Genomic DNA, 21877 nt, shown 5'->3' with positions numbered 1-21877 from the left:
ACGGGTGCAACATAAGTAACAAGGGAGTCAATGAGGATGTTTTATCAACCATAATTGTAGACACCTGATTGTGAGTATTAGTGGCTGTAATCCAAAATAAACCCACTGAAATCACACATAGCAAATATTTAAACAATTTTTTTTCTATTCACAGATGTACTGACCAAATCAATTCAACATGTTATTTGTAACAAACATGTTTGTGCTCTTTTCTCCCTAAGTTTGATGTGGACACATTAGATTTACACGTCCTGTGATGGCAGTCCTAATCAGTGCTGCCCGTCTCTCTCTCTCTCTCCACAGTGATGCCCACTTTGCTTTCTTCTGAGTTCAAAGAAGTGGATGTGCCTTGCCTCTCCACGGGTGCAGTAGAGTCAGACTTCCGGGTTACCCGAGAAAAGTGTGGCGACAAGCTGCGAGAAGACATGAGTGACAAGTGGTCCTCTGCCAGGGCACTCTCTAGGACAAAGCATATGGACTGCTTGAGCTTCTTCTGGAATTCATCACACATGAAAACATAGAGAATGGGGTTCAGGCAGCTGTTCAAAAAAGCGAGGCTATGAACCAGAGGACGCCCAATTTCAACAATCTTCCAGAGATCTGGGTTAGTCTGGGCATTTAATTCTATTATATAATGAATGTGTAATGGCAACCAGCAGATGAAGAATGCCACATTGATAGCGACAATGATTCGGCGAGATCTCTGTTTCCTGGTCGTCTGCATGCGCCCTGTACGAACACCTATGGCCACATTAGAGACCAATATTACCAGGAAAGGGATGAGGAAGCCCATGACAAAGCGAAACATGTAGAGACTCCAAAATGGTGTTGTGGGTTCAAAATAAGAACAGTAAATCTTCCCCTCGTTGACCTCAAACTGCTGAAAGGTGGCATCAGGGGTGCTGCAGACTGCAGCAGTCATCCAGATGACAACGCATATGACCTGGGCTTTGCGAACGGTGCGCTTGTTGTGTGCCCACACCACCACCCAGATCGACAGGCAACGGTCCAGACTTATGGCTGTCAGAAGAAAGATACTTGCAAACATGTTGACTAAACTCACAAAGTGGAAGAGCTTGCACATGAATTTTCCAAATTGCCATTGTTGTTCCTGAGAGACAGTAATGATCTTGAAAATCAGGAAGGCTGTAAAGAGGAAGTCAGCCAGAGCCAAGTTGAGAAACCACACTGAGTGGACTGTTCTCTTCATCCTGCAGCCTGTCACATAGATGACCACACCGTTGCCCAGAGTCCCAGCCATAAATATCACGCAGTGGAGGACCAGGACCACCATTTGCACAGTTTTTAAAACCCCATCTAATCCATCTGGTTGAGGCGCAGTGGTGATGTTCGTGATGTTATCTATAGAATACAAAAATAAATGTGAAAATACAGACATTAGTATCTTTAACACAATCTGCAATATGCAGTGAGAAACAGAATCATTTAATTACTTTTATAACCAGAAAGCGTAAATGATCTGTCTTTATTGACTGTATGCTGGTTGGTAGTTTTTATTATTTTGTGTTAGAATGCTTCCGTCCTGGTACATATTCTATAATAACTCCCACTTTAGTCTTAAGTTGGATAAATTAGTCATATAGTACTTTCTACTAAATTGCAAGTTAACTTTTAACCCATTGCACTCAATTGCTGTGGTGCCCAGAAAATATTACCTATTAACTAAAAAATATGGTTTATGCATCCTTATTTCAGATCCGTTTGGTAAGAAATTATATTAGACCACCTTTTCTGTTAATGCAATCTAAAAGCAATGCAATTATATGAAAGTATCTTACCAGTCAGCATTTTCCTGGTGCAGCAAGAGTCTGTCTTTATTCTACGTTGATCTCTATCTGGTTCTGACTTTACTCAATCTGTCTTTGATTATTCCTCCTTCTCAGTTCAAGCAGCAGCCAATGAAACAAAACTTCTTCTGTTGTCATGATCTTGCAAAAAGGCATCAAGCCAAGGACAGGGAGTGGACAAAATAACAAGAACACCATAGAATGTAATGCAATCCAACAGGACCGTATGATCTGAAAATTACGTGAGCTGAATGAGCATCATTCATTCTCAATAGAAGTTGAAGTTAGCTTTACGAGGGTATTATTTATTGCAAGACTCTTATGTTTTATATTTCTTAAACGAAAAGTTATTTTTTTCAAACCCCCGGTGGCTATCTAACTCAAAACCTCCTAAACTGCTTTTAATTTGTTTTTTGTAGCATCTTTGTTATGTGCTGCACAGTCCTGCTTTTCACCTTCCCCCCCCAATCACACATGCACTTGTCCTACACACACACACACACACACACACTACACACAGAATTTGCAACACGCCATCTTATCAGGCTGACATGAATGTAAAACATGAAAACCAACACTGGTGTTATTAAAAGTTATATATTTTATGGATCATTTCTCACACATACACCAAACAAAGCAGTACATGTTTGCTACCATTCAAAGCCAATAGAAATAGTAGGATCCTTGTGACAGCTTATATTGATGCTGCGTAGAATCACTCATTGATCACTGTGATTAGCAGGATGATGCACATCTGCATTGACGATTTTCTTTGTATGCATGTTAGTTGGAAGCAACAGTCTGGTCGATCCAGCTTCGTAGGTAGGACACACGAGCATACACTGCAGGGGTGCGCACGTTGCAGTTCGAGGTACCCCAGGACACGATACCCACAAGGGACCACGCTCCACTGTTCTCACAGACCAGAGGGCCACCAGAGTCCCCCTGAAAAGAGACAAATGTGTATCTAAATGGCTTTTAAGAGCATGCATGGGGTACTCTAATATTATAAAATTGACATTGCTTGATATTAATGCATTGAGATTAGGTTCTGTACAGCTTTATACAGGATGCGGGCTGGCGTTGCGTTACTCTAAAATCAACACAAAAACAGGAAACAGATATGCAGCAAGAACATTGTTGAGTGAGAAGATAAAACACTTTTTAGTGACACTAACTTTAAATTCAATGGTCAGATTTACAAGTCCATACATGAAATTGTACCTCTGCATTTAACCCATGCTAAGCATTAGGAGCAGCAGGTGCTGTAAAGCGCCTGGGGAGCAACTTTGGGTTCAATATCGAGCTCAAGGACACTTGAGACATGCAGACAGGATGAGCCCGAGATCGAACCACCAACCTTGTGGTTAAAGGACGACCTTCTTTATCCTTTATCATTTGTTAATCATTAACTACTAAGGCCTAAGGATGACTTACATTTGTGATACATCAGCAAATAATTTGTCATTTGGAAATGTATAAAATGTCATCATTAATTCATAATGAATAATTGGTTTATAACCAACTTGATTTGTTGTTCAATTGTTGTTTTGAAGAATAAAAAAACAACTGCATTTCAGGCGTTGAAATGGTTGTTACCTGACAGGAAGACACTCCAGAAGCACCAGCACAGATCATGGCATCACTGATTCTGTTGTAACCCCAGTACTGCTTGCACTGATCAGGGGTGAGCAGAGGCAGGGCAGTCTGCTGGAGGTAGCGGGGGCTTGCTGAGAACGGAGAAGAAATGGAAGTGAGGCTATAGCTGCATAAATAAATATTCTACATTGTTCTTAAGGAAGTACGGTGGATATTCAGCAGTGCCTTTATAGTTTTCCTTTGTGGAAATGGAACATCTGTTTGTGTATTTACCCTGTGTGTAAGACTTATAAAGTAATCGCTCACTCACAGGTTTGGCCGGTCCTGCCCCACCCAGTGGTGACACATGTGGTTCCATAGGGGATGTTGATGCTGGAGGAGGCCAGGCACACAGGAGACACACGGGATGACATCTGCACTGGGGACGACAGCTTCAGGAGGGTGATGTCATTGTTGAAGTTCTGGGCGTTGTAGTACGGGTGAGTGATGGCCTGGATGGAGACGTGAGCATATATCATTAGCAAATATAATGTCATTTTGTAATGACAAATCTACCCAGGAAATGTCTAATTCAATGTAAGAATCTAATTCTTTTGAAGTAAAAGAAAGCTTGTATGTGTTATGGCGTTGCTTACCCTGGAAATTGACTTGACCTGAATTTGCTCACTATTGCTCTGACGATCATGTTCTCCCAGGATAACATGGTGGCTTCTAGAACTGGTGGGAACAAAAACAGACAGAGGAGAGATCCCAGAGATGGCAATGTTGGGCTTTTGCTCATGCGGATGTGGGACAACTCAACATTACTTACGACACACGGCAGTGAGCGGCAGTGACAACCCAGTACTGGTTGATCAGGGATCCTCCACAGAAGTGGAATCCACTACCATCCTAGAAGTGAGAACATGCATATTCTTTATGAGATTTTCTGAATTATACAAGGGGTTGAGATTGTAGCGATTGGAAGGTCCATAACTTATGTTACCTGAAGAGAAACCTGCCAAGGCCAGGACCCAGACACCGCATTCTGCCCATTTACAATCTTGTTGTATCCACTCACTTGGGGCCTGATAGAAGGTACTCCACACCCTGAGGCCAAATCACACAATTGAAAATGTATCTGCTTGTCCCACAACAGGGCATATATACCACGAATACTGGGCATTGTTTCTTTTACAATCTAATTGAAATGCTCTTCAGATTATGCATCTGTTGGTAAACCGCCAGTCACTCACCCAGTGCAGAGACCACAAGAGCAAAACAACTGACAAGGAAGAACATGGCCACGTCTTGATCGTGATTCACGACTGTCAATTGTGTGGGACACTGGTTTTTATATGTTTCTCACACACACTTGACCCTGAGTTCCATGTGTAGTGCTCCATACTGCAGGCAGTCCCCCCACAAACACACACACACACACACACACACACACACACACACACACCAATGACTGTGATAGGCCTGGGAAAAGAACATCTGGTGATAAGCACACAAGATGACACATAACTTAAATATTCATCCACTTAGTCTTATGCTTGTTTGCTTTTGGCAAACAAATAGTTGTGTAATCATTCCATTGGTAAGAAGCAACAACACTGCCCCTTGTTATTACTCTGAAAACAAAAAAGTAACATTTTACAATCCATACGTTCTTTAATTAATGTTTAGGAATAGCTGTATAAGCCCTTGCTTTCATCCTTTTTTCACACATCAACGGAAGAAAGATTGTTTTGCAAGATATTCTTCACTACAAAACCACCTTTTTTATCGTACCTTTTGATGTTCCTTCCTGTGTGTAAGATATGTTTACAAGAAAAAAGATATTGATCAAAACCTTTGTGGTTCTGTTCACAGATACCAGTTGTATCTACAAAAAGCGAATACCGAGTTTATGTACTAATGAATAAAGTGTGTATGAGTTATTTAGAGATGTAATGGTATTAAAAGACATACATTCCCAAGAAACAAACAGTACATTATGCCAACTAGCATCTCATTGGTGATCTTTATTGATTTAAATACTTCATGCAAATCATCATTGGTGACAGAAATAATGAAGACAACTAACAGCCTCTGAGTATGTCTTATGTGACTGAATATTTGAAATGCCTATCAATTTTAGTTGCTTAAAATTGTTAAGTTTATGAACAAACATGACAGCAACAATGCAAATCGAAATAAGTCTGCGATCTCATTTTTATTGGATGTGTATTATGGCTAAGTAAATAGCTGTAAGGCAGCAAGTGTATGTTGGGATCTGAGATAAAGACACTGTCAGCATAGTCTTCAGTCGACTTCCTCGATAGTTGGGCCTGAGGAGGAGCCGCCTCCAGCTCCACCAGGGAAACCACCAGGGAAACCACCGGGCATCCCTCCTGGCATCCCTCCTGGCATACCTCCTGGCATACCTCCCTGGTATAGTTTGGAGATGATGGGGTTGGACACCTTCTCCAGTTCCTTCTGCTGGTGATCGTACTCGTCCTTCTCTGCCATCTGGGTAACAGAAAGCACAAATAATTCACTGTCACAGAAAACTGGGTGGGTTGTTAATATATTGTTGTTGTCTATTCAATGAAAATAATGTGAAAGGGACGTTGGGGATTTCACATTATTTCACATTGTTTACATGATTGAGGACACCGCTCTGCTCTCACAATGTGAGCAAAAGAGGAACCTTGTCTCTCATCAAGACTCATAGTTCAGTAAACAGTGATTTTACCTGGTTCTTGTCCAGCCAGGCAATGACTTCGTTGCACTTGTCTACGATGGACTTTTTGTCCTCAGGGCTGATCTTGTCTTGGAGCTTCTCGTCCTCCACAGTGCTCTTCATGTTGAAGGCCAGAGACTCAAGGGAGTTCTTGGCTGTGACCTTCTCTCTCTGGACCTCGTCCTCAGCCCTGAATTGCTCCGCCTCCTGCACCATCTGCTCAATGTCCTCCTTGCTCAACCGCCCTATGAAATAAATTAAATACGAAGCTGTGTACCTTCTGTGCAATATGTGTTTATTTTCTATGTTCATGTGTAGCAATTCAGAATCAGAATCAGCTTTATTGGCCATGTATGCGTACGCATACATGGAATTGGACTAAAATTGGACTAAAAATATAAAGACAACCTCTTATCACTCCTGTAAAATTTGCCTAAAACGCCTATCCACCGCGTACCCAAAGTAAACTGACAGCTCTTATTGAACCATTGGGAGTACATGTATGGTTTTAGTCTCTATTGAACAGCAACACTCTGAAGTTTCTTCACAATCAGTCAGAATCGCAGTAAGTGCTACTAGCATTGAGCTATGGAATTTTCAGCACACTGAAAAAGAAGGTTTTTATTTCCGCCGAGATTTGTTTTGGCCAACAGATGGCAGCAGTTATCTATGGCTGGGACTTATGACCCGGAAAACACAGCCCTACGACAGCATACAGTCACGACATCTGGTAGAAGTTAGAATTTGATAACAATACGACAGAAAATTATTTTCAACGTGGTTTACTAAGAGTGCAGCCGCATAAAAATGCACTTGGAGGCTCGCGGCACCATGTCAAAATGCATATACTACAAGTCCGAAATTTAAACTACAGTTTATTTATGTTAATGTATGGTTAACTATATCATATTTAAACATTGTCAACTTTCACAGATTCTTGAAAATTCATGAACCAGACTTTGCTCTTGATAATCTGTCTCAGGTACCTGAGTCACGGTTTACAATTCAGTTTTGAAAACTTTCCCAGCATGCAATCTGCTGAATCTGCATATCCTTGTCTTCGTAATTTCATTGGCTATATGGAGCCTGAGTTTGAACAGGATCTGTTTCCAATTGGCTCGAGCTATACCCAAAGAAGAGAGCATTGTCTTTCAAAGCGGACTCTCATTGACTGTTCCAGAATGTGACCGGGCTATAGAAGCTCCTATTGGGTCAAATGAGGTGTCAATCTAACCGGCGGAATTCAGGCTCCATTTTACGCTGAAAATCTCCGCTCTGTTGACATCAAAAGTGAAATTATGCCCGGAATACGATCGCGAGTTATCATATCTGCTGGCTAATTTGGAATGATGCAACAGCCTCGTGGGTCTTTATGGACGTACTAATGTGTTTTGGACTAAATCTTTTACTGGATTCGATCGAGTGGACCCTTAGCCACCTAGCAAGACCATTTTTGCTGGACTAGCATGCACGAGGGGGACATTATGAATCATAATCGGTGAGTCACGGCGATATTTTATCGGCTATTTTTGGAGTGCTTGTTTGACAGAGACGTTAACTGTACCTGCTGTTGTTATTGTATCTTGAAATGGTTTGCATAAATCGAATTACAAGAACCGTAGCTTTCTAATGAGATATCACATTAATACTCATCGTTACAGAGCAGTTGTGTACATAACACAAATATGCCGTTGACACTCTGACGGCCCGCCCGCGGGCCGTCAGAGTGAGATGTGGTTTTAAAGACAACAAAGTAGAACAGAGAGACTAAGCATAAATATTTGACATTTAACTACTATTCTCCAGCTGTGCTACATCACCTTCTGATTTAATACGTATTTAACATGGTTCCCTACCTTTATCATTCGTTATGGTGATCTTGTTCTCCTTTCCAGTGCTTTTGTCCACTGCAGACACATTGAGAATGCCATTGGCATCAATGTCAAAGGTCACCTCAATCTGAGGGACACCTCTGGGAGCAGGTGGAATACCGGACAGCTCAAACTTGCCCAGGATGTTATTGTCCTTGGTCATGGCTCTCTCACCTTCATAAACCTGAAAACAGTTACTCAACTTAAATTGTTTTGCATCAACATACACTTTCAGGAGTAATTGTAATACACTGGGACAGCAATGGAGAGTGAACTGTTATTTGTCTAGAACTACCTGAATAAGCACACCAGGTTGGTTGTCTGAATAGGTGGTAAAGGTCTGGGTTTGCTTGGTGGGAATGGTGGTGTTCCTTTTGATAAGGACAGTCATTACTCCTCCAGCTGTTTCAATTCCCAGGGACAGGGGCGTGACATCCAGCAGGAGCAGGTCCTGTACATTCTCAGACTTATCACCAGCCAAGATGGCTGCCTGCACAGCTGTGAACAGTTTCAAAATGGTGAAACTAATGCCATAACAACAGGAACGCTTCAATATAAACCACTTAATCATGTTAGAACAACAGTGTTTATACTCAACTAGTAATATGACCAGAAAATGAGTATAGACCTAAATGCTGTAGAGAGACCCACCTGCACCATAGGCCACTGCCTCATCAGGGTTGATGCTCTTATTGAGCTCACGGCCATTAAATAAGTCCTGCAGCAGCTTTTGAATCTTGGGGATACGTGTGGAGCCACCCACCAGGACAATGTCATGGATCTGGCCCTTGTCCATCTTGGCATCCCTCAAGGCCTTCTCCACAGGCTCGAGGGTCCCACGGAACAGGTCTGCATTGAGCTCTTCAAAACGGGCTCTGGTGATGGAAGTGTAGAAATCTACTCCTTCGTAGAGGGAATCGATCTCAATGCTGGCCTGAGTGCTGCTGGAGAGGGTGCGCTTGGCACGCTCGCAGGCTGTGCGTAGACGACGCACAGCTCGCTTGTTGTTGTCGATTTCCTTTTTGAACTTGCGCTTGAACTCAGCTATGAAGTGGTTAACCATCCGGTTGTCAAAGTCCTCACCCCCCAAGTGAGTGTCTCCGGCTGTGGCCTTGACCTCAAAGATGCCATCCTCAATAGTCAGGATTGACACATCAAAAGTACCACCTCCAAGGTCAAAGATAAGGACATTACGTTCACCGCCAACCTAAAATAAAGAGTAAGAATTACTAATAGGAACATAGAAGATGTTAATGTTTGTATTTTGTTAGTAAGTCACCTTTTTGTCCAGGCCATAAGCAATGGCTGCAGCAGTGGGCTCATTGATGATGCGCAGCACATTAAGCCCAGCGATGGTTCCAGCATCTTTGGTGGCTTGACGCTGGGAGTCATTGAAGTAGGCAGGAACTGTGACAACTGCATTGGTGACAGGCTGGGAAGACAGTAAGACCGTGAGTCAATAAATATCATTTGTGTTCAAACTATTCTACTTTTTAAAATCTGTCACCACATTGCAAACATGAACAAGGCACTAATAGAAACTTTTCTCACAATGTGTTTTGAGGCAGAGGAAGTGCTTGCTATGATTCTGAGGTCTTGCGTTTGAGATTCTGTTAAGTGTAACAGTTATAAATACTAAGTATTTTTCCTTGACAGTTACAGCTTGTCACTGACACCTTTTTAAAACCGAACTACCCTTGGTCATTTTGAGATTGTACTCTTATTGTCATCTACCTTGCCGAGATAAGCTTCAGAGATCTCCTTCATCTTGGTGAGGACCATCGAGGACACCTCCTCAGGGTAGAAGGTCTTTATCTCACCCTTGTATTCAACCTCCACCTTGGGTTTGGTTGAATCATTCACAACCTTGAAGGGCCAGTACTTCATGTCTGACTGCACCACAGGATCATCAAACTTACGACCGATCAGACGCTTAGCATCTGAAGAAGATTTAAGAGAAAAAACAAGACACTGTAAGTCACATGTTATTTTCGATCACTGTTTCTGAGCCTGTGGCCTTTTGGGTGTTGCAGTCCTCACCAAATACAGTGTTGGTTGGGTTCATGGCCACCTGATTCTTGGCAGCATCTCCAATCAGTCTCTCAGTGTCTGTGAAGGCCACATAGCTGGGCGTGGTCCTGTTTCCTTGGTCATTGGCAATGATTTCCACTTTGCCATGCTGGAAGATGCCCACGCAGGAATATGTGGTTCCCAGATCAATGCCTACTGCTGGTCCTTTAGACATCTTACATAAAAGAAGCAAGATGAAATAAATATGTTAGTGATTGCAGCCCTTTTTGTTATGGACAGTAATCCCAGATTAGTGTATGTGTTCATCATAACTGAATAAAGTTTTTATAATAATATTTTGATGTTTATGATAGTAATTGTTTTGTACTTGGACTTGTGTTTCCTTGCAGTATTATTCAATCAATGTGTACACACCTGCACTCCACCCATGTATACCCACTGTGTATCTACAAAGATATGCCTGACCCTGTTACATAAGTCTGTGCAAGGCCACATGAGGCTCAGTTGGTGGAGTGGTGGAGGAGCATCCATGGCGTAGTTGCCTTAACCACCTCCTGACACTTGAGAGCAAACGATTGGTGGATGTTACACTGCCCTTTAATTCCCTCTCCACACTGTTTCACTCTCCGCTCCTCCCTCGGTAACATTCAAGCTGGTGAAATGTGATGTACTGATCCTGGAATAGTGATCTGTGTGTCTATGTTCCGACAGCTGGCTCCAAATAGCTTACCGTTACTATAATAAGCATCAGTGTATGGCAATGAATGGAAGGTAGGCTAAAAATGAACAGATCATTTATCAGTGACTATAGTAGGCAAGACTGGTTCCCATTAAAACAGATAGAACCACAGCTTTGAGGTGCAGTAAGTCGTGTTTGATTAGTGAAGAACTCAGCAAAAGCTTCCTGTTGCTACCGTTCAGCAGACTGAGGCAGGATATTTAACCTTTTAGAATTAATTTTTAGAATTAATATTACACCAAATAACAACAACAAAACTGACTTATTTAAGTTTAAAAATCTTTAGATTATCTTTCTTTCCTCTACATGCTTAACGGGTGACAGTTGAACCATGTTCCCTATAATTCCCCAGAACGGCTTCAACTATTTCGGACTATTGAATTATCACTTGTTATCCAGTTGTGTAACATAGAGCAGGAAATGCTGACATGCTAAATGTTGACAGCGTTGCTTCACTGCCTGTCCTACGCCTAATTCTAAAAGACTTCATGTGCAGTACAAAACAAATATTTTGGAACATAAATATAACAGCACTGTGGCCTGTGGTAAAGTGATGCACACATGCAGGCAGTTTGTATTAGATTCCGTCTTAGCCATTTGGTATAGTTAATGCTATTCAGCGTCCTTTGGTTGAAGCAATCCTGAAGATCCAACTGACACTGTTGGGAAATGGAAACAAATAATCCCAAAAGACATTTTTGTTTACTGGACAGTCACTCAACTGTGTGGTTCTTCTTACAGATTCTGCTTCAACTTGTCATGCTACTCTTTGACAAAAAACATGCAAGCCTATTATTTGGGAAAACCTCTCAAGTTGGCACATTAAGCTTTCAAAGCAGCAAGCAAGACGGACTATGAAGCCAGGCTGAGTGCAATGCTACTTAAGGGGTTACCTTGTGAAGTCAGATGTTCAAGACGTGAGAGTTTACTGAGTTTTCGCCTAGCACACAACGCTCCTGAGTTTAAAGAATCTCCTGAATCTTTAATGAAACTCTGGCACAGGAATTTCCTTCGCATTAATAAAGTTCTGTTTTAACTTGTCTTAAACTCCTTTCCCTCTCCTGGCGGGTGGACCAAAAGGACGAATGTCTCTGCTCCCCAGTGTATATAGAGCACTGTGCATGCAGGGAAAGCCCATCAGGGTGTCAGGTGACTCCACCAAGGAAAGTTCTAGGCCCATGTGTCAGCTCATTGACTGGATTTCCTTGAAAGAAAGCTTGCTGTTGTTACATCTGTAACCCTCTGCCAGTTGAGCAAAACAAACTAACAACTTCAATTAAAAATGGATCACTATAGTGTTACATTTCTCAAAAGCGTTTTTAACCATTATGAACATCTCTGGATAGCCTAAAACTTCTGGAATCATATAGACAATCAATGTGCCCTTTGTCTGAAACAGATGTTTAAGGGCCTCAAAACTCAGCCAGATGTTAAAACCATTTGCATTTTAGAACCTGAAATAGATCGATCACAGTATTTGTGAGGTGGCTGTGGCTGAGGAATTTAGAGCAGGTAGTCCATTAATCACAGGGTTGGAGGTTTGATCCCCAGTTCTTCTGGTTCACACTCCACTTGATAATGTGTCCTTGAGCAATACAGTGAACCATGCTCTGCTGCTGTTGGCATGTGTGAACGGGTAAATAAGAGGCAAAAATTGAAAAAAAAGCTATCTACGTTAATGCATGTATAGTAAATGTAGTCCATCCACATGGACTAAACTACAATATATACACTGTATAGATGAATATAATAACTGTGGTGACAGAAACTCATGTACATTCATACGTTTCTGCATTCCTATACTTTTTCTTATCCCAGTTAATCTATTACTTGCAGTTGGTTAGTAATATGAGGGGGTTTTCATTCAGAGCATGAATTAAATTATTAGTTTTCACACTGCTGACTTCCTGTTTTATGTAAGGTAAATAAGCAAACTGAACATGGATATTGCCAACACCATATAGTAAACAATCATCAGCAGGTTTATTGAGGTATCATTTTTTTGGTTATTTATATAGTGTACATGTTTCATTCTCAGTTTAAAAGACAGTAGTGCAGTAATTTTCCTTCCCTCTAGTACATGGTCCCTCTGCCAGAGCGCAAAACTGGATGTCTATTCTTGTTACATAGGCATCTCTGACACAGAGACCATCTGGCATTAAATATAACTGCAGTTTGTTACAAACACCACCTGTTGCGACACGCCAGATCTCATGTTTTCACACATGCAGTCGAATATTGCATCACCCGGAAAACAAATCCTCTGAAGCGTGATTCCTATCTGTAAGATATTGAGCTTAAGCTTTATATTATAATTGCAGTTAAGGAGAGCAACCAAAATAACTCACAGTTGATGTAGGTCAACTGTCAAACAATAAATACTGTACATTTATAATAGACAGCAGTTATGGATACAATTTAAGGTAAGCAGCCATCAGTGTGTTTCCCTCAGAAATAAAAACAACAAATGTGCCATCAAAACTCTAAATAGGGATTATATGTCCCTTGTTACAAATTACAGTTTCATAAGAGACTTTGACATCAGGTATTTAAATAGTAGCTTTCACCTTAAAAGAAGTAAACTACGGATTTGATAAAGAAAGTCCTCTTCTTTGCTATTGTCCGTTTTACAGCACATATAGTCTCGAGCACAGCGCTTGCAGTAGTTGTACAAATGGTGCTCTGCTTTCTTTAGCGTGCTGTTCAGTTCCAGTGTTCCCTGAAGGCTGCACAAAAAGGCAAATATTTAACCATCTCATTCATGAACAAAAACACAATCCGTTTTTATGTGATGGGACTTTTATGTCTTAGCATACGGACAAACCTGCTAGTAAACTGGATAAGTTGTACTTCATCACGGCAACGCAGCAGAGACTCTCTGTTCTCTAACAGGATGGCTGCACAGATGAAGAGCTCAAATGTGAAGTCAGTGTTGATGGCCTGCAGCTCTGACTCTGAATTGTCCTCTGCAGAGACACATCGCTGCATTAAAGTCAGACATTTAATAGAGGCAGCTATCCCTCCACATTCAGCCTTGTTTACTTCAGTTCTTTGTTTTACCTGTGCCGCATTTTCGTGCAAGCCTTTCCTTATAACGGGCTCGGTCTACTTGCTGGGAGATAAGCTCCAGGTGGTCACAACTCAGGATCTCGAACAAACGTAATGCGTCACTGTGTTCAAACTCCCTCTGGAAACCCAGCAGCAGCCACCTAAAAAGGACACACAACACATGCACACACAAAGGAAATGTGCATGTGGAACAATAACACATATAATCCCATAGTCAGACATAGAGAATAAAAATAGAGAATGGTGGCAAAGATCTGTGTAGATATACCTGTGGCAGAAGGTGAAGCTCTCCATGCTGTCTGTGACCAAATGAGCATAAAGCTGAGGGTCCAGTTCCTTCAGCAGGGCTGCCTCCAACTCTAAAAGAGATTTAAAAAAAACAACTATTTCATATGCTTCAACTGCAGAATCGAAACTCATAGACTGTACTTTATTGCAGTGTAATCTGTTGTAAAACAGTAAAATCTGTTCATAACAAAAGCTTTTGTCTTGGATGGATTTTATTTGATTTCTAATGCCTTTTTCTCTAGTTTATGTACATTTTCTTTGGATTTTGTTCATATTTTATATGTTTTTTTTGTCTGAATTAAGCATCAAACTTCTACTGATTGGAAAAATAAAAACTTTCAGAAAACGGTACATTCTGTATCAGTCTAATACACCCTACACTTAAATATAAAAATGGGACAGTTGATGGCATGTACTGGAATTATTGTTTTCAACATCCTTGTTTTACCACTAGAGGTCACAAATCTTTCACAAAACATTTATATCTTGGAAACATAGCATTCATTATCCATTAAGTTGCATTTCTTGTTGGCTATCCGACCTATTTTCCTGTGCAGACCATCAGCCCTGAAGTCCTTGGAGAACTTCTCCATGTAGCAGGAGAAACTCCAATAAGCGTCAACCTCAGAGTTGAGAACCTCCAGGAACCGGCTGCACAGGTCATTCATTCCTTGGGCATAACTGACCTCTGGATCAACAAACGAGAGAAGTGATGCACAAACAACCAACAGTTAGTGCCTTTAACGGGGCAACACGCAGCTTAATGCTGACTGATCTTGTCAGTGTTAATAAACCTGAGGTGGGCTCATTCTTGCTGATTACCTGGATGAAAAGCAGCATAAGTGATGAGGATATCTCGCAAAACCAAGAGGTTGGCTGAACCTTCACCCCTGCAGAAACAGAAGTCAGCAGAATTAGTTGAACACTGCAGAAAATGTTTTCATACATTGAGTTGTCAGAGTTGAGTTGGTCTCTATAAGTAGTTATGGAAATAATCCACAGAAACATTGGATATGACGATGGTTGCTTCCTCACATTCATAAGACAGGAATCCTTTTCGCTAAATAACATACTAGTAATACTAATACTATAAATGATAGCTTTCATGATGAGCTTTCAAACCATAATTTTAAATGAAGCTATTATCTATTATTTCAGCATCGTACCAAAATGCTTGTATTTTAGAGAAGCAGTCACAGTGGTTCTGCAGCCCCCAGGGGCAAGAGACAAAATATCTTTGGAGCTACCAAATAAAATTTGGTCTTTTTACTTTCCTCAGTGTTTATCTAAATGCAGAAGCAACTCACAGCTCACTAGACTTAAAGTCTTTCTTTTAACAGGTAGATAATGCTGATAGCCTATAAAATGCCATTTGTACATTTTAAGATTCAAGATTTACAGCATAACCCAGGAGAAAACAAAGCATGTACGACCTGTGTAACTAAGTGCTGTGCATAAGATGCCAGGATTCCTTTTTTTCATCATTATTAAAAAGTGATGTGGCCTTCAGAGTTAATTGTGTCTTACAACAACATATCAAATTTGACTTACCACAGTATATTGCTTTTTGTTAGGCTTTCCAGGTCAACTGAGGTGAGCAGAAAGTGAATGATCCCTTTTTAGCTGCTTAAAACTAAATGTCTGGATGTTTACTTCCACAAACTTCAGGTCAAGGGTCAGCAATAACATCCAACACACTATCTTTTGACACATAGTTAAAAACCACAACAACGGCTGACAATCACTCACTGATAATAGCTCAGGTCTCTGTTAGTTCTCGCTACATCCTTGCCGATAATGCGTGTGGCTTCCCGCAGCTCCTCTTGGTCAAACGTGACTCGCTCAAACAATATCTGGCAACAGCAAGGAAACGTAGAAACAAATATGTTGATTGTCTGCGTGAACTGCTTCAGTGGAGTCCATGCATTTGATCACATTTAGTCTTGTTATTGCACTAGAAATGGGAATTGTAAACTTGTGTCAGTTCATTGTGTTGAAGCTGCTTGTGAAGTATCACTATCTAAATGCACAAATCTATCAGTTGTTCCTAAGTGCACACACTCCACATAGAGAAGTGCCTTATACTTGAGGGAGTACATTATATCCTGTTGTGTAATTTCCCTAAATATACTTCACTCCTCACACTTTAAACACACAATCTCTTCTATCAAACAAAGACAAAGTAAACACATTTAATGGAACTACAGACGCAGACGTGTATTGAACAGAAAAACAGAATTACATATAAAATAAAAAACATGGCATTGAAAAATAAAGATAACAATTATACTACCACATATTAAACTGATCTAACCTGTGCCTGAAGCTCCAAGAAAGCCAGTCTGTCCCTGACCTCCTCAGACTGGTCCTGGGTATGTTGCTGAGCCAGTGCCTGCCTCTGGTCAAAGTACCTGACTGCTGCCACCAACTCAGCTGGAATGAAGACAGGATCATGTGGTCATGTTTTAACAAAAGAAAAAGTAGTGCAGGGAAAGAGGAAAAACAATGAATGAAAGGTTGACACACTTGAGAGCCGTATGACTCTTCATTGCAATGCATGTTTGGGCTTTTACCGTCAGTGCCGTTAAGGTGCATCCGCACGGCCAAAGGAAGGAACTGCTGCCACTTTCTCTTCATGACCCGGTAACGTACCACCATCTGCTCCTGCAGCAGAGAGCGCTCTAAAGTTGTCGAGCTGCAAGGGTACATCCCAAACAAGAAACTCCACGCCAGACCACGCTCAGAGAGACACACGCCACCTGGACAGGGATTGAAACCCTTTTGATCATTTAAAGTGGTCAATATAACTGACTCACCAGTGTTTTCCAGCCAAAAGGTAATTTGAGCTTCAGTCAAACCAATCTCCATCAGAGCAAAACCAACCCTGAGTGAATCACATAATCCAAGTAATTTGGTGGAAATTAGGTGTGAAATGAGGGAATCCTTATGAAACAGTCGCTGATCCAAAATTGTATGAACTTTACCCTGCTTTCATCGGGATTTGAGATGTCTTATGTAATGTTTCACTCTGCAGGTTCTTTAATCTTTGGTTTCCATGTTTGTAGGGATGGAATGTGCATAAAGGTCAAAAGGCCTAAGAAAAAGGGGGGTGGGTTTCCACATTCCTGCTCATAGATGATAGATTCAAAGTGATGTTTTACCCCATAAGAGCTCTTATGTGTAGATGTTTATCGTCCTGTGCCTAGTACAAATCAACATAACAAGATAGTGCCAGGACCAGTTGAGTGGCAGTCTAAGGACTGTGTTTAGGGGCTGGTTTAACATATTGTACGCACTGGAGCCACAAATCCAGATCCTCATTTCTTAGCTTCCCACACTTCAGTGGATGTTTTACTCTGGCTGGTGAATCTCATGTGATTTTATTCTGGTATCCGTGGCTTTATCACAGAAGTCACGCTGGAGTTCTTTACTGGAGGGGGTCAGATGTACAATGCAATGTTAGATTGTAGAGAATAGTTCGACTGTGGCTCAGCTAATGTCTTGAAGCAAAGTATCACTTGACTTCCTTTCCTCTTTGTCCGTATGAATAGTCACTGATGCATCTACAATCATTGATGCGTGGACACATCTGATAATAAGAATCCCTGTTGAAGAATTTACTGCAGCAGCACAATACTGCATGTGAAGACAGTTTCATTTTTCTAGACACTAAAGCCACATGTTGATCATCATTTTATTATTATTTTAGGCTTTGTTCAGAATTATATTGGGCCTCATGACTGGTGTTCAGGGTGAAGACCCATATACATTATTATACAATTATACAACTGCATGCAACGCACTTCCATCTCATACCATACTATATTTATACAGATATGTGCAAATAATATTTCAAACATGAATTTCACTGGATTAGCAAAGATTTTAATGGGATTATTGAATAACCCTGTTTAACCTGTTGTAACCTCAGAATAAAGCTTCTCCTGCATTAAATTCAAACTGAGCCACTGACTAATACTGAAGTTGAATGCAAACGTGCATACATTTTGTAATAATTATGTAAAGTCATGCTATATAAATACTATACATATTTAGGAAAATCACTTGAACTCTTTCTGTGATTTGTAATATCTGCATCTGTTTTGATAGATAGATAGATAGATAGATAGATAGATAGATAGATAGATAGATCTACCGTTTTTGAAAATATGCATCCTCAGCCGTGACTCGTCGACCCTCCCCTCGGCGTCCATGACTCCAGGTAAGGTGAGACGTGCGACGGACTGAGCAGGAGAGCTGACCGCTGCTACTTTCCTCTGGAAGCTGGCACCGGATTGGTGACTATCCGGGGAGCTTGTCTCATCTCCGGCTGTCGGTCGCGGACTCCCGTGATTCGAGTCTTCCATCGGTGCCTGCAGTAGTCGCGATCCCACCACGAACAGGTGAAGCAGCGCTTGCCAACAGACAACAAACTGTCATCCTCATGCACACCACTGCTCACTAAACAACGTCCCAAAAACCCATCGGGAGCTGAAACCAACCGGGACTGACTTCCGCCAACAGGAATCGACCCGTTCAAGATCACAAACAATATTGAATGACTTTCAGCAAACCATTTCACGGCCTGTTGGGTCTCATTCGGCCATCCGGGAGTCATATGACTGTACCTTGAGATCCGAGTTTGGCCCACATTCCAGGTGGTCTCCAGTGCCAAAGTTCACGTTGGAATTTGCGAGCGTGTCTCACTCCACCTAGTGGTTTCATTTAACAGCATCAAGCACACAGTTTTATCCCATCAGTAGCCCAAACTGACGAGAAGGTGAACCAAAACACAACACGCAATTCTCTTTTATGGTGTGTAGGCTATTCTTTAATCAAGCTTGATTCGAATATCATGTTAATATTAGACCTACATGCCAATAAAGTTTGTTGGCCTGCTTTTGCTAATGAAACAAAACAATAAACCCAGGGATACTGGGTTATGGATCTCCTAAATTAACTGTGGGGTAGAATATCATAGATCTATATGTGAAATTAGCAACAGAAAAGGTAGGTCATGTCCTTCTGAATCCAAAATGAAGGTCTTATGATATAAGGTGTCATAAAACAAAACACCTTTGATCAATATCTAAGCTAAAACGGACTTGACTGAGTTATTGATGTATGATATCTGCTGTTGAAGCTACCAAAATATATTCCTTAATCCATAATCTTAACGGGTATAAGAGCAGTATTATCCTCAGCTGCAGGAAACACATTAAAAACACTGTGTGAAGAGCTTTGGAAGATATAGGCTAGCATTTATTCATCTTTTACCATTACTGGCATTGTACATTGAAAGGGTTATTGATCTCTGTTGTCCTCCTGTCCATACTGGCTGCGAAGTCTTCCCTTCCTACAGTGGTCAAATGGAAGTGATGGGGACAAAATCAGAATCCAGAGTCAATGCATTCTAAAGTTCAGCTGAAGCTGATATGAGGCTTTCGACGAATCAAGTTGGTATCTGTCTTCTTAGAATGAAACTCCTCCTTTGTGCTTCCACGGCCTGTGCTTCTGCAGCAGAGGGTTAGTTACACAAAGAGGGAATTTGGTGCGAAAATATTGTAGCTTTGAAAGATAAATTGATTTGTCTCACTAACAGACATATCAGACAGCTTGAGCCTGCTGACTGCTTAGTAGCCTTTGTGGCCAGCAGGATGAACAGTTACAGCAACCAATAACACATCAATTTACATGTCGGCATGTCATTGTTAGATTAGCCTTTAAAAAATTTGAAGCTATACTTTTATTTAGAAGCCATAATTTCAAAGCTCATACCTGACATTATTGAAACTAGTCTGTGGAGCAGAGATGACACTTTACTATTTGAGGAAAGCGGATGGACGACACCTCTATCTGTGTGAAACCTTGCACATATTAGCCTATGCTGTTGTGACACTGATGTGGAAACATACAAACTGTTTATTCACAACTCTGAGCTACGTTATGAGTGTAAAAAATAATTATTGGTGAGAGAGATGTGTTTGGTTCTGAGTATAGCCTACCCGTTTTCCCTGAAACTAGTAAAGCAACTCTTAACACTTTTCAATTTTGTATCCAATGCATTAGTGATGTTGAACTAAAGCCCTCACACCTGCTCTGTTATATCATCATTTATATCAAGCACATATTCTTCTCTGTCCAGTTTTTTTGTATTTTCAAATTATATGATGGGCACAGCACATCAGCTTCAGTGTTTTCTCATTTTCTCTGAATCTCAGTGAGAAATGGTCAGTGTTCGCTTTTCTGTCCCAACTTCCTTTTTTTCAAGTCATGCTGAACAGGAAACACACCCAACCATTTCACATCAATGTTACATCAATGACAGCACAACAAAGCCCTGCAACCCCTTCTGGGTCCCTCTCACAGTGAGTATTTACTTTCAGCAGAAGACAGGCAGTTTAACTTCAGAACTTTTGTAGCACGTCAGCCACCAGATGTGATAGACAGAGCTGAAACGCTGAGTTCACTCTACACAGTTTCAGGATGTTGGTTGACCTCAGAAAGTCCTCCTTGGATCAGATGAAGCTGATGGGCCTGATTGATCTCACTCTCATATTGATCCTGGCGTCTAATTCAAAAGGTGAGTGACACATTGAGTCGATTTGTTTGTTTTATATTTTATTTCATGAAGTATGCACTTTGATAAATATAATTTCTGTTTTGGTTTTGGACCTAGGTCAAAGCTGGGATGTTCATGTCTCTGGACATATCAATGCAACCTTGGGTTCAAATGTGACCATACCGTGTACATTTACCATTCCACCTTTATACCAGACTGAAAGTGTTAAAGTTTACTGGAAAAAGCGTGAGGGAAGCAACTTTGATTCCATTACAAACAACAAAAATCCATATGTTTTTCACCCGAATAACACACTTGTGCTTGAGAAGTACAGAGGAAAGACCAAACTCATTGGAGATGAAAGCAAAGGAAACTGCTCCCTCAAGATCAATGGCATCAGGCATAATGAACCAAACATCTATGTGAGAGTTATCGCAAAGAAGGAGTACTTCAGTTTTTATGATAAGTTTGTTTCCATTTCTGTATCTGGTAAGACTTTCAGTAAAAAAAATTTAAAAAATCATTTATGTCATGAATCAAATTGACTAAAGAGAAATTAATTCAAAACCTTACATGTTTCTCCCCCAGGTCCGGGTGTTTCACCAATCCCTCCTGTTCCAGCTGGTCAGCTTTTATTCTCTCATTCACATTCATATACTTTGTTTCTGTACTCCTCAATTTGCCAATAGGCTGTTTAATATTTCTATTTCTATGTCAGAAAAAGTAAGTAAACTGATTTATTTTTTATTTTTTTAGTTAGGATACTACTAATTCCCACCTTTCAAACAACAACAAGTAAGTTTTCACAGTTTGATATTCAATATGTCTAAATCTGTAATTTGGTTTCCTTTATTAATAAAATTACTGTCCACGGATATAGTTTCCTCCCAAGTGAGTACGACCCAGGAGTCTCCACCGCAATGGCAGATGGCCATCTCTGTATCAGTGGGTGCAATTCTGATCGTTATTGTTGTCGTTGGAATAGTCTTTGGCATAAAACACAAAAGGTAACTTCATTTTTAACTAATTTAGAGTGTTTGTTTTTTACAAGTGATCGTTGTGCTTTTCTTAAGTAAATCATCTGCAGACATCCTAAACTCACCTTTCACTCAATAATGTTTTTGCTTATTGTCACTTCACTTTGATGTTTCACCCTCACATGTGCAAACGGATGCATGTGCATGCATGTTTTTTTTTTTT

The 21877-nt window shown here is 40.8% G+C and overlaps 5 protein-coding genes across 5 annotated transcripts in view; 1 reads left to right on the top strand and 4 right to left on the bottom strand.

Moving 5' to 3' along the window:
- Positions 1 to 8: 8 nt before the first annotated feature.
- LOC116386416 (chemokine-like receptor 1) lies at positions 9 to 1294 on the bottom strand. Its single transcript, XM_031852582.1, has one exon. It carries the CDS (start codon positions 1292 to 1294, stop codon positions 266 to 268), a length of 1029 nt encoding a protein of 342 aa, XP_031708442.1. The 3' UTR covers positions 9 to 265.
- A 1095-nt stretch (positions 1295 to 2389) lies between these two features.
- On the bottom strand, positions 2390 to 4738 carry LOC116386424 (chymotrypsin-like protease CTRL-1). The gene is made up of 7 exons (XM_031852607.1): positions 4643 to 4738; positions 4393 to 4496; positions 4219 to 4298; positions 4043 to 4124; positions 3718 to 3898; positions 3408 to 3538; positions 2390 to 2753 (listed from the first exon to the last, which is right to left on the bottom strand). Exons 1-7 carry the CDS (start codon positions 4686 to 4688, stop codon positions 2592 to 2594), a joined length of 786 nt encoding a protein of 261 aa, XP_031708467.1. The 5' UTR covers positions 4689 to 4738; the 3' UTR covers positions 2390 to 2591.
- A 278-nt stretch (positions 4739 to 5016) lies between these two features.
- hsc70 (heat shock cognate 70) lies at positions 5017 to 11841 on the bottom strand. Its single transcript, XM_031852564.1, has 9 exons — positions 11652 to 11841; positions 10029 to 10233; positions 9723 to 9928; positions 9268 to 9420; positions 8640 to 9195; positions 8284 to 8486; positions 7974 to 8172; positions 6130 to 6362; positions 5017 to 5903 (listed from the first exon to the last, which is right to left on the bottom strand). The coding sequence occupies exons 2-9, from the start codon at positions 10231 to 10233 to the stop codon at positions 5697 to 5699; spliced, it is 1962 nt and encodes a 653-aa protein (XP_031708424.1). The 5' UTR covers positions 11652 to 11841; the 3' UTR covers positions 5017 to 5696.
- A 126-nt stretch (positions 11842 to 11967) lies between these two features.
- On the bottom strand, positions 11968 to 18740 carry LOC116386412 (TBC1 domain family member 15). Its single transcript, XM_031852572.1, has 10 exons — positions 18272 to 18740; positions 16689 to 16874; positions 16430 to 16548; positions 15865 to 15968; positions 14938 to 15005; positions 14657 to 14803; positions 14096 to 14186; positions 13819 to 13967; positions 13583 to 13724; positions 11968 to 13484 (listed from the first exon to the last, which is right to left on the bottom strand). The coding sequence occupies exons 1-10, from the start codon at positions 18480 to 18482 to the stop codon at positions 13322 to 13324; spliced, it is 1380 nt and encodes a 459-aa protein (XP_031708432.1). The 5' UTR covers positions 18483 to 18740; the 3' UTR covers positions 11968 to 13321.
- Positions 18741 to 20437: 1697 nt separating this feature from the next.
- LOC116386421 (uncharacterized) overlaps positions 20438 to 21877 on the top strand; it is a 3264-nt gene continuing 1824 nt past the window's right edge. The window contains exons 1-6 of the mRNA XM_031852601.1: positions 20438 to 20483; positions 20595 to 20698; positions 20795 to 21166; positions 21266 to 21301; positions 21434 to 21472; positions 21558 to 21684. Coding sequence (XP_031708461.1) covers positions 20602 to 20698; positions 20795 to 21166; positions 21266 to 21301; positions 21434 to 21472; positions 21558 to 21684 — 671 coding nt within the window. The 5' untranslated portion in view covers positions 20438 to 20483; positions 20595 to 20601. The remainder of the gene's footprint in view (positions 20484 to 20594; positions 20699 to 20794; positions 21167 to 21265; positions 21302 to 21433; positions 21473 to 21557; positions 21685 to 21877) is intronic.

This window comes from Anarrhichthys ocellatus, unplaced genomic scaffold (genome assembly GCF_004355925.1).
Source record: "Anarrhichthys ocellatus isolate YVR2014 unplaced genomic scaffold, GSC_Weel_1.0 scaffold13, whole genome shotgun sequence".
Lineage (NCBI taxonomy): Eukaryota > Metazoa > Chordata > Actinopteri > Perciformes > Anarhichadidae > Anarrhichthys > Anarrhichthys ocellatus.
Note: the sequence above shows the minus strand (reverse complement) of the source record. Positions and strands in the feature narration are given on the sequence as shown.

Excerpts from the sequence above, each read along its gene's own strand:
- LOC116386416 (XM_031852582.1), bottom strand. The coding sequence starts at position 1,294 with ATGGTGGTCCTGGTCCTCCACTGCGTGATATTTATGGCTGGGACTCTG.
- LOC116386424 (XM_031852607.1), bottom strand. The coding sequence starts at position 4,688 with ATGTTCTTCCTTGTCAGTTGTTTTGCTCTTGTGGTCTCTGCACTGG. Across the intron at positions 3,899-4,042 it reads AGGTCAAGTCAATTTCCAGG|GCCATCACTCACCCGTACTA; the intron begins GTAAGCAACGCC and ends GTCTCCATCCAG. Across the intron at positions 3,539-3,717 it reads GGGCAGGACCGGCCAAACCT|CAAGCCCCCGCTACCTCCAG; the intron begins GTGAGTGAGCGA and ends CTCCGTTCTCAG.
- hsc70 (XM_031852564.1), bottom strand. The coding sequence starts at position 10,233 with ATGTCTAAAGGACCAGCAGTAGGCATTGATCTGGGAACCACATATTCC. Across the intron at positions 9,929-10,028 it reads CCCAACCAACACTGTATTTG|ATGCTAAGCGTCTGATCGGT; the intron begins GTGAGGACTGCA and ends AATCTTCTTCAG. Across the intron at positions 9,421-9,722 it reads CTGAAGCTTATCTCGGCAAG|CCTGTCACCAATGCAGTTGT; the intron begins GTAGATGACAAT and ends CTGTCTTCCCAG.
- LOC116386412 (XM_031852572.1), bottom strand. The coding sequence starts at position 18,482 with ATGGAAGACTCGAATCACGGGAGTCCGCGACCGACAGCCGGAGATGAG. Across the intron at positions 16,549-16,688 it reads GCACCTTAACGGCACTGACG|CTGAGTTGGTGGCAGCAGTC; the intron begins GTAAAAGCCCAA and ends TCTTCATTCCAG. Across the intron at positions 15,969-16,429 it reads TCTTGGAGCTTCAGGCACAG|ATATTGTTTGAGCGAGTCAC; the intron begins GTTAGATCAGTT and ends TGCTGTTGCCAG.